Raw genomic sequence first — 12,118 nt, 5'->3', positions numbered from 1 at the left:
AAGCCAAAGTGTGGGACACGTGAAAGTATGTGGGCGCTGATGGTTTTATCATGCGGAACGGAAACATCTATGTTGAAACGTGAAAGGGGGCATAAATTAGCCTCAAAGGGGAAACCAGACCCAGTTAGGGAGAAACTGAGAGGACTGGAAACACAGGGGAGTGAGGGACACGAGAGACAGCTGGAAAAAGATTCTGGGCCACAAGTACAGCGTTGACAGTTTTAAGTGTTCAAATCCACTGCTCAGTGTTGAAAACAAAAAACAGAAACATCCAAAGACTTCTCTACATTGTTGGCTCTTCTTCACCATCTAATAAACTAACTCCTCTCATTCCTGCGAGCTGTTTGTGCACTTCAACATGCTGTTAGAAGTTGTTACGCCGCTGAGGCTACAGGGAGTGGACGCCGAACTTCAGATCAGAGTCTGCCGCAGCAGGAAACTTCACATGATGACAGGAAACGCCTTTGAATTTTAAGAGTCAAATCCCAGAAATCATGAAATGAGATTCCAGAGAGCAGCGCAGTCTCTCGAAGAATGGCCTGATTCCTTAACAAAGACCGTTTCATCTGAAATGGGGGTTATTGGAAGACAGACTGAGAGTGAAGATGTTACACTATGTGCTGGTGAACGTGGTGGAGCATTTAGCTGCTAAAGAGCTCCAGAACTGAGCGAAAAGAAGGAACGTTTGCTTTTGCTGACAGATTTACCACAAAGACTTTGTAAGATGATAACAAGTCATGTTTGAAGCTACCACCAAAACACAGGAAAAAAGTATCCATTAATTTAAGCTATAATTGAGACAGGAAAGCAGATAGAAACAGTGTCAGGCTTCATTGTTAGTCAGCCTTTATCTGACCGGTAGCAGACAAAATTGGTGCCATTATTGAAGCCTGTTGTTGATTGTTGTGGATTCACATTGTTCTTACAACCCTAATAAAATATGGAACAAATGAAATTCAGTGCATCTGATCTTTCTAATCCAGAGGTTCCTAAACGTTTCAGATCACTTTCCCAAACTAAATTTCCAGACTACCACCAAATGTAAATTCCAAAAAAAAGAAACAATGACAGAGCTACCTGGTGTGTAACAATAAAAGCCAACCGGGTAACATCCTTTTTCTTTCTTATTAGAAGAAGCTCGACTGCCAACGCAAACGTCTCCTTGGCGTTTTGTTTATCAGACTCATCAGGTCCAGCGCTGTCACTCGCCTCTCAGCTCTTATTTAGACTTTCAGGTTTCCACTTTTTTAGTTCATTAGTAAACTAGTTCGTGTCAGTCATCCCGTCACTTCCATCGACATGCTGTTTGGGTCACATCGTGTCCCTACGTGACTAATTTTTTTATAGGAAGTGTACGTTAAATTAAATGACGGTTTATGGTCTTTGGGCCAGTTTGCAGTGTGATTTCAGCAAGGCTCTTGCGTACCACCAGGTGAAGCTTGTGTACAACTGCTTGGGAATGGCTGAAATAATGCATCTACGAAAAAATGCCGTGTTTATTTATTCATTCAGTTTATAATGGAGACATGAAAGAAGATAGAAAAGGTGTCAGGCTGTCATCCAGGGAGATTTTATGCCCGGTGGCAAACAAAATTGCTCAGTGAGAGCAAGGTTTATAGAAGATGGTGTTTGTTATTCTACAGCTACAGTATTTTATTGTGCTATAACATCACAGTGAAACATTCAAAAAAAAAACATACATAAAACCATCTTGTTAGAACATCTGATCTATCTGAAAAATAATGAGCAAAATCTCAGCTGATGTTCTTTGTTGTAAATCTGAATGACTGATCAGACCTGAGGTTTTGGTAGATTTACGGAAAAAATCAAATCTGAACTCAAAGTTCACTCACTTTCCCTTTTTTGTTGCCTTCCACGACAGGTCAAGGCCGTCCTCCGTGAATGGAGTTTGCTCTGTTGTCATGGAAATTAATAAGACCACGGGATGCTGTGGTAAGCTTGGGAAAGTGTTGGTTCAGACAGAGAGCCGACGGTGCGCTCGCATCAGCCCACTGACATTAATTTGTTCCAGCATGCGTCACAATCAGAGCTGAATCTGAGCCATGTGGTCATTTAAGTAACCGCGTTAATGCAGGTGTTCTCTGCCGACACTTACAAAGTTGATACTTGGTACTGGATTATATTCAATAGAAGAGGTCTCTTGACATTTCCCTCAAAGAGCAGAGAGTTTAAAACTACATAACTATTTGATGGTCAAACTGTGACATAAGTGTCTCTGAGTGAGCTTGTAAGATAATGCCTGGTGTATTTTTAAAATAAATCTTGCTTGTTGCAGCTTTAATGTCAGAGCGGTTTCAACTGTATGAAAAGTCTTCGTGACCAAAGTGGTCACGTGGCAGCCTTTGTACAGACAGAGAGCGTAACACAAATTGCAGCTTTTTTCTGCATTGCCTGCTCGGTGTCATATGGGAAGCTAATTAACTTTCATAGTCTTTTTTTTTTCTGTCTTCTGAAAGGTTTTTGCAGCCAAGTGACAGCTTCTGTGAGCTGCTGTTTAGAAATGGTACAAGATAAGCAAATTGTGGGAAACGAGCTCTCTCTCTCTCTTTTTTTTTTTTTTTTAAATCTCCCATTGCATATTTTCAAACATAAATATACAACGAGAAATAACGAGAGTCAGCAGAAAAACAAATTACGGCGATCATCGGCATCACAGTGAGGCAAAATATTGTGTTGTGTTGTGAAATCTCTCCCCTCATTGCAGCATAAATCACACTGCAAGTTTCCCGATGTACTGAAGCATCTATAAGTACCCGAGGAGGGCCATACAGAGGCGATTCATTTCTATTTTCAGAATGCCAATTATGGTGCACAGCAGCAGCTTTGGATATTGAACCAGTTGAAGTCAAACTGTTGTAATACATTATTATCTATTTCAACCTGGTACGGTGGGGAGATTCTCACTGCTGGGTGTTCATCAGAAGTGATAGCCTGCTGAAAATGTAATTCACTGTTTTAGTATAAATCAATAAGCCTCCAGAATCTATTCCCCCTATTCCACCTTTATGTTAATATAAAAGAAATGCTCAAATAGAACTTTAATTCACCACACAGACTTTCAGACTGTTTAATAGCCCCAATTTTATCCATAACTGCTCAATTGACACTTAAATTTCAAACCCATCTTAATTTGGCTTCTCCTGACGATTTTAAGTTCTACTTCTCTTTCGGAGCCAAGGCTACTGTGACCCATGTTAATGGAGATTTATAGGCGAGTGCCATTCTAACAGTGATCTTCTATCAAGAATTATACCCCATTTGATCATTATCACTCTGTTCTCGCAGCGAGAGAGAAGGGGGGGAAAAGAAAAAAAAAAAAAAAAGAAGGAGAAAAGTCATCGTTAAGTGTGATGCAGTGTATGTAAATGTCCCGGAAACTGCGCAAAAGCAAGCGGCCACAAAACATGTGAAAGAGTGTAAAGTGAAAAAGCTAATTTTGTGTTAGAGCCTTAGAGGACACTCAGATGTTTCTGATGAGGGATATAAACCCGAGTGTATTCATTAATCATGCGTCTCATTGGCGAGGCTCTGATTTGCCACTGAGACAGATGAAGATGAACTCAGCAATATATTTCTCATCATAACACAACCCTCACATAAATATTAATAGCATCTTTTCAGCTGGTGGGCATGAATCATTTCTCAGACAGGGAATTTTAAGAGCCATCCATGCATGTCCGAGAACAGTACATAAGCAAGCAGGTGTGATGAACAACACCGCTTTAAGGCAACAGTGAAGAGAAGGCTGTAACTGTACGGGAGAATCAAAAAGGTCTTTATTTTTACTCACCTTAGGCGCCTCTATTAATATATAATAATATTAATATTATAAATTTGAAATGAATCTCACATTAGTGAAGGAATATAACAAAGTACATCTGCTCTAGTTGTTGAGTAACTTATGATCTTAACTTTAGTGTTTCTGCACCTTCATACTTCCACTCCGCCACATTTTGGAGGTCACCACTGTACTTTTTACTCCACTACATTTTCTTAGTTACCAGTTACTTTGTAGACTACATTATTTAATCGATCAGACAAAAACGACAACACAGATTCTGAATATTGGAGGCAGACCGATCAGGATGCAGCCTATAGATACATGTCAATATATGTAGAATTTATTTTTATTTGTACTTTTTAAGGTTAATTTATTGCAAGAAAATGGTTCTATTAATAATTAGGACCATTTAATAACAGATCCTTTTTCCACCATCACCTTTTACAACACTGGGAGGTGTTTAAAGCTCCTTCAGCTTTGTAATGAAACTTACTTCATTATTCCATCTGACGTCATGTTCTTGTCAGCTGTTTTCTGTTTGATTGATTATTTCCTCTCAGCGTGTGACACATCGGTCCGGTCGTCATCATTTTCAGTCAAGCGGCGGGAGTGGTTGTTAGGAGCAATTAACTTTCTGATTTTTTTTTTTTTTTTTTTTACAACGTCTGGAAATATATGTTGATTTAAGGGTTGTTGTTCTGTAAGCTGATTTGTACCAACCTCTACAGATGCATCAATCTCATTTTCACTTGTTGCTGTTTTTCTGGGTATGTTTTTTGTTGTTATGTTTCTGGATCCAGGCTCAGAAAGATGACATCCAAAATTTACAAAGCTCCAGTTGGCATGACCATCTTCGAACTCAGTAAACAGCCTTCAATATCAGACATATATTTTTAAAGAAAATCTCCGAGATGTGGGCCGAAGGCTTGACAGGCTGTTCTTATATTCAGCGCAGAGCTGTTAAATGATGAACAATTGTGACTGTCACTCTCTGCTTTTACTGACCTTTTACTATTCTTTGGCACAAAATGGTGATATAGCCGATGATAAATACAGACTGCCACACTGAGCTATTGTATTCTATTAGTGGTGTAAGGTTGTTCGTGTCATTGCAGGTGTATGATCATCAGTACAAAGCTGTGCTGGATGGTGTGGAGACGGAAAGTGTGATGGAGATTGACCCGGGTCAACGCATTGAGATCTTCAGAATGGGAAACGGGAGCGAGGAGGTTCTTGAAGTGCACGACTTCAAACATGTGAGTAAAAGGCTGAACAAGGCCACGTATTCTTATTTTCACACAGCTAATAACCTTTATTCCACAGCATTTTTTTTTCTCCTCTTTTTTGTTTCTCTCAGTGAAACAAACCTTTGCGACATCCAAGAAACAAAACCAAAGAAGTTCTACTTAGTGAGGTGAACACACAAATCAGAGGATGTCTATTGAGTGGAGGCAGCAGGAGTACACAGATTCTTTACTGGAGTCAAAGTGCAAAAGACTTAACTAGAAGTACTGATTCAACTTCTGCACTCAAGTAAACAAAATCAAATTTAATTTAAATTTAAATTTGATGGTCATTTGTGTTTGGCGCTAACTGAACCTCACATCATATTGATATAATTCAAAGACTGTTAAAGGTGGAATCAGAAGGACTTAACCAAGCTGTGTGTAAACTGACATGTTGGGTTTGTTAATCATCTCTGCAGATCTGAGACACTAACACGCCTTTTCTCCCCATTCTAGTCTTCACCTCTGTTTGTTTCTGACGTGTGTGATGTGCACTGACGCATGATAGAATAATCGGTAATTCCCCTCAAATGCATTCAAACTAAAGCAAGGAGCCTGTTTTGATAATAAAAGCAGCAGAACGTACAAATGTGTTGTAAACTAAATACTCAAGTAAAGCAAAGTTAGTTCTTACTTTGTACATTGGCTTCTAAGTTTGGTCTGTTACTAAAACGCTGCTTTCTTCCTGCTAATTCTCTACAGTCACTTCTTTGCCCTACCGAGGCAAACACCATTAAGAAGCCCATCTATCTGCATATATTTGTTTTGCGCACCTTCTTTCAACTACAATTTGGTCTCCGGCAGATCTCATTATCTACCTTTCATTCCTAAATCCTACTCGAGTGTGCGGGCGGTTACATGTGCTGCTGCACCTCCGAGGAAGGGAGCGCGCTGCTTGACCGGGTAATGAATGATCTTACTCTCACGCGCTTATTTACTGTGAAAGGTTGGGCAGTATGGCTGAACGTTACAGGATGCACCTCATCCCAAACACACACACACAAAAAACCCTGCATTTAGTTGTTATTGTTTTTGTTTTCCGACGGTGTCTGTGAATCTAAAATGGCAATACGATGGAAACCAAGCACAGCGCCGGAAAACTTTAACCTCTACAATCAATCTCTCCGTATCTTCCTCCCTCCCTCTTCAAGTCCTGCATGTCGGTGTGTGTGCGTGTGTGTGTGTGTGTGTGTGTGTGTGTGTGTGTGTGGGTGGGTGTGTGTGTGGTAGGGTGTGTGTCCCACATACCCACACACACATACACATGCATAAACACATGCGCCTGTTGCTTGTTCCACTTCCTGTTGGTGAAGCACATCCCCTGAGGAGATTTCTTTGATTCAGTGCTCCGCCATGGAAAACTAAGAAACAAGCAAGCGAGCAGAGTAATTCAGACCTTATTGTGAGCCAGAAAAGGGAAGAAGAACCACACAGAACGCACAATAGGTTATACTAAGTGGTACCTTGTGCACGGACGTTGGAATAGATTTTTCTATCACAGAAAAGGGGGATGTTGCATGTTATTACACAGAGCGAAGCCACCTCTAAAACAGTCTACATCAAGCCTGAGGGGCTGTGTGAGGAATGGAAAACGAGGGGATTATGCCACCAGGACCGTGGACCACAGGCAGATCCATTCACGATTGTTTCAAGACCAATGCTCCACTCATTTTAACTGGAGAGAGAAGAAAAACACTGGAGGACGGAAAATCCTGAGGGAGAACCACCAGGGTCATTTCTATGTTGATCTAAGCTGATAATAAATATTCTTGACAAGTGAACAAAAGCACATTTCGGAAAAATTGACCCTGAAAGTTGTTTTGACATTTTTGCTCAATAAAATGACAAACTGCCTTGATGTCACGGCACAAAGTAAAGAACACACTGCAACCGCACACTTCAAGAGGAGACGCCATGGTCAGACAATGTTTTGCTAAAGGTTTAGCTAAACCAAACTCTAGGTTTCAAGGAAAAAAAAAAAGGTTCCATCTCTGGACTCCATGCTTGCTAATATTTCCGTACAAATTTGTTATGACCAACTTTACTGATTAATGGGGAAATTAACTTCAAGCAAGCAAGTTACAAACATCAGCTAGCAAAGAAAAAAAACAGCAAGCTTACAAAATCTAGCACAAATTACAAACTATTCTAAAGAAACACAAGCAAGCTAACTACAAGCTAGCAAATTAACTATGCGCTAGTAAGCTAACAAAACATTAGCTAGCAAACAAAAAATTGCCAAATAGGCTAAAGAAATACTATCACACTAACTTGACGCTAGCAGGCTAACTAGAAGCTAGTAAGCTAACAAAACATGAGCTAGCAAACAAAAAATAGCAAGAACACTAGCAAGCGAACTATAAGCTAGCAGGCAACTAAAGACATCGGGGAAGCTGACGAGAAACTGTCAAACCAACAATGAGCAAGCAAGCTGGCAAAAACAAGAAAGCTATAAAAACACTATACAGCTCACAAAACAACAGTAAACTAACAATTATTTCACACTGGATAAAAGTAGTAAGCTAACAAAATCATAGTCTTTAGTGATTGAGATAGGCTATAACATAGATTCAAGACTAAATGTATTATTAACCTGTAGATTAAATAATTTAGCAGAGGTTTATCCAACCAGCTAAACAGCATGAAAATGTCAGTTAGTTGTATAAATGTGCAAAGCTTTTTCTGTATATGAAATAGACCTACTTTTCTGTGGAGGTTATACCAGAGACATAATATTATAAGAAGAGGTCTTATTAGCCCAAAATAAATGCCCACAGGCGTTGAAAAGATAGCAAGACTTGCCTACAAGGACTTAAGTTGTACTTTTTGGTGTCTCATGTAGTCAGTGTTGTCTCCTTTTCAGATTGCCTTTAGCAATAAGTTTGACAATCAGAGGGGAATTTAGAAAAACCTTTCACCTTACTTTCTTCAGCTGCTCACTGTGCTGCATCCATTTCTAATAGCAGACAGTATGGAAGCAACAAAAATCCCCTCCAATATTCATCTGCCCAAAAGGAAAATGGGAAAACTACTGACGATGTTGAGGATAGCCTGCATCCAGCTTGGACCTTGGTGATCCAGTGCAATATTTTGGAAATTCTGAGTGTATATGTTGAATTTACTGTGATTTTTTTTTTTTTTAATGCAAACTTTACTCATCAAATCATTTGTATTCTGGGGCTTAAAGCACAAAGATTCTGATTGTAAATTACATATTTAACGAATGAGAAATGTCCCTTTGCATAAAATCATGTTGATCATTTCAAGGCGTCAACCGAACTAATACCCACTGACACTGCTTTAGCTCTGTATTCACAGGAGCTGAATGATGCATGCAGTTTCATGTTCTCCATTCTCTTGAATAGACTCAGATGAGCATCTTGCAAATGGATACGGCGAATGAATATCTTAACATTGTCTGTTAAAATGACATTGCTTTTCCATTTCTCATCCCTGTGTTAGTGTCTTTCTTCATTTTCTGATTGACCAACCCCAGTAATCATTGTATCTCATCACAGCGTTGCCCTCTCCTCCTCTGCGGCGGCTCACCAATTCAGTACACCCAAATTAAACAGAGACTCATCACAATAAAGCCTGGCACAAACATTATGCTGTTGTGCTTGAGACTATTATTGCCCCATCCTTTTTCCGCACAGATGAAATTACATGCGGTAGATTATGACAGGCATCACTTTGTATCACGTCGCGTGCGGCTGGTCTGCGGTTTCTCGGAGTGACAGCTCCAGAGAGAACGTGGAAACGGCACCCACATGGTCAAGTTACCCGATTCAAAGGAGATGTCATTGTAATCGCCGTGTTACTGTAATTAAATTTAGATTGAATCAAGTCCATTTTCATGGTACAGCTCATACAATTTTCAGTTGATACAATTTTAAAGCAGCCGTGGCAGATGTAGATCCTGACGCCTGCTCTAATACAGCCTGCTGAATGAGCAGCTCTACTCCGCGGAAAATAAATTGGATACAATCTGATCTACGGAAAAAAAAAAGTCTTTCAGACTTATTCCGGCTGAATATCTTAGATTAACATAGAATGGCAGCGAGAGAGAATTAACAGATCTTTCTTGCCTATTGAGGCTCTATGTGTCAGACTGAATAGAGCGACAGTCCACACGGTGGAGGATCATCAGTGGAGCTGAAGAGAGTGACTCCACACTTGACTGCGCAGATTAAGAGAGTGACAGGGACCTATGACTGCCTAATTCAATGGAGGCACTCTCTGTAGAAAACACTTCATTCTCAACAATGTCACTTGGCTCTCCTGTGCAATATATCCTGCTATAAAGTATTATAGAGCCACAGCAGAACACCCCCAGCCTTTTTACCTCTATTCAGCTTGAAATCAAGACCGTGTTGCAAGGGGCCAAGCAGTCATCGGTTTCTTTCCGGGCTAAAAGAAAAGAGAAGAGATCAGAACACACCTCTTCTCACTCATTAGGTTTTAACTTCTTTGACTTTTTTAAGAGCTTTGATTATCAGCAAAAAGCTGAGCGTTTTAAATCCATCGCCTCAGTGCTTATGGGATATCCACATCACAGACAGCTAATGAATGATACATACGTCTGAATTTCTGATTATCCCTTCATGCCTTGTTCTGTTTTCAAAGGGAATCACTGGGATCCGGTTTGCCGAACATCAGAGGTGCTACATCAGGACCCAAACTAGGAAACTACCCACGGTGGCAGAGGTGGAGGCTGAGGACGCGGAGTTACTGGTACGCCTCCTCCCTCGTCTGTCTGCACCTCAGACTCTCAGTAGTCCGACAGAGGCTGTCATGCATATTGTAGGGAGATAACCAGAGTAGTGTGAGCACCACACAAATCCTCAGCCTGTCCATCTTATCCTATCTTCCCCACGCCTCTCACTGAAGAATAAACTGAGGTTTGTGGTGCCTGTGAAACCGTCAGAAAGCTGCCCACAAACCCACAGCCTCTTTGTGGCTCACATCAAATGGTGTTTGCTGTCAATCTTGAGCCAATATTAATTTTTAATCATCTCCTCCAAAGGCTCTACCCAAATAGCCTAAAGGGGGAAGGGTGCAATAGAGGTCTGAGTGAGAGGTAAGCCATTAAAATGGTATTTTTAAAAAGAAGATTTCTTTGTAAAATTCACAAGGCTCCCTCTCTAAGTTTAGAGTGATTCATATTTTTTTTTCTCTCTCTGTTATAGTTGCATGTGAACTTCAGCAAAAGGAATGGGAGAGATTCAATCAATCAAAATCCCAATTTTTCTGTGTCACAGTGCAATTCACTGAGTGGGCTGTATGTTCAAAGAGAAAATCCCTCGCTGAAATATCTCTTCTGCTTGCATGCTCTCATTTACATTTCACATTGTAGCCGGGAAGAATTACAGTAGCTGGCAAATATCTGACGTTCACCGCTCACGGATTCATTTTAAAAACAGAATATGCCAATTGTCAGTCCAAGCAAAGAGCCCAGTCTCAGTTTTAACTTTAAGAACACAAGCTGTTACCCCCAGAAACCAAATGCTGTTTTGGTTTTTGTCCCCCTCTCATCTTCATTATGTCTGATCCACGTTTACAGATACTAATTGCCCAGGCAGCACCATATGTCCGTGCCTTTTCTGTCTTCTTTTGTGCTCTGTGAAGCCTAATTGGCTTAATGCACAGCTACGAAGTGAATTCATCTACGGCCAGGATAGTGGCAAGGGCTTATACCAGTAGTTATGGAAGCCCCTTATTTCACTCTGAGTGAAACAGATTCTACACCTTATTAAATATAATCTAAATTTAGAAGGTGTTTTTAAGCAGTGGTTCACATGTAGTTGTTGTGATCAATCACTTGGATCGGTTATATGCTGCTACAGTTCACCTTCCAAGCAGCCCTGAATCAGCTGTCAGGCTAAGTAGAGCTAACCAGGCAGCCACAAACATGCAACTGGGTCTCCTCAAATTCACATTTAGATGCTACTTATTTGTTGTGTCGGCATACAAAGGGCAGGATTTGCATGGCAGGTGAAGAATGCACCATGGCAATGATCCTTTAGCTGCGACGAGCCGAGTTTGTATCACAAATAACAGATGTTTAAGGAAAACAAATGAGATGCTGTATCTGAATTGGAAGACAAACAGTTTTCTGTTGTAAAAGTAAAATATCAACATAAGTTCTGGCAAGGTGTAGTTCATTATCTCTAAAATGGAATTTGGAGGAATAAATGTTTATACCATTAAGAGTCAAACAAGGAGACTGAAACCACTCTTAATTCTTTATATTACACAACAGCCAAAGCTTAGCCTAGCCTGGCATAACACTTGCTCATTACACGCTGCAGGTAACAAAATCAGCACCTCTGGAGCTCACACACGAATATATTATATTGATTTTTTTCCATTTTAATCCACACAGAACCCAAGGTGTGTTTTTACTGGGCGATTACTGGACAACTGGCCGTTAGCTTCCTGGTGTTTCTGGTGATCGCCCAGCTACTTGCGGTGACAGGAAGTCACGATGCAAAACATGTTTTTCACTCACAATTTTGTAATGGTGTTTGACTGAAACAGTAAATGAAGAAGATCTAGACATATCTGGTGTGCACTGGAATTTCTTTGCTTCACCTGGACTGTGAATGAACTCCCCAGACGTTGCATTAATTATGTGACTCATGTCCGCGACTGCCCTTTATGTTATTGTCTCTCCAATGTCATCTGAAAAGAAGTTTTGTTGTTACTTTTTCCGCTGGAGTTCTACCACCAGATGCTGCTGCTGTTTATGCAGAGGATGATTTTTTTTTTGCCACAAAAACACTGAACTTCTGAAGAGACACGCTGTGAATATCAGGCGGGGCATATTTAGGTGATAAACAGTGACCTTGACCTGACCTCATCAAGGTCTGTCTTCAGCCAGCAGCCCCCGATCTGTCCTCTGTGAGAATCCACCCACATGTGACCCTGGTGCAGATCAGCACAAGTTTCTCTTCCTGTGGTGAAACACATAAAGCTCACAGGGGTTAAAGCCAAGCACTAATGGTTCCTAGCTTAACCCAGCCACAGG

General features: G+C 40.6%; 1 protein-coding gene across 2 annotated transcripts in view; it reads left to right on the top strand.

Moving 5' to 3' along the window:
- tnmd (tenomodulin) overlaps positions 1–12,118 on the top strand; it is a 71,586-nt gene that overhangs the window by 44,923 nt on the left and 14,545 nt on the right. For both annotated transcript variants that reach the window (XM_037076108.1, XM_037076109.1), the window contains 2 exons: positions 4,918–5,058; positions 9,715–9,822. In XM_037076108.1, the coding sequence (XP_036932003.1) occupies positions 4,918–5,058; positions 9,715–9,822 (249 nt within the window). The remainder of the gene's footprint in view (positions 1–4,917; positions 5,059–9,714; positions 9,823–12,118) is intronic.

The sequence above is a fragment of the Acanthopagrus latus genome, chromosome 18, assembly GCF_904848185.1.
Source record: "Acanthopagrus latus isolate v.2019 chromosome 18, fAcaLat1.1, whole genome shotgun sequence".
Lineage (NCBI taxonomy): Eukaryota > Metazoa > Chordata > Actinopteri > Spariformes > Sparidae > Acanthopagrus > Acanthopagrus latus.
This window is presented reverse-complemented; position numbering and strand designations above follow the sequence as displayed.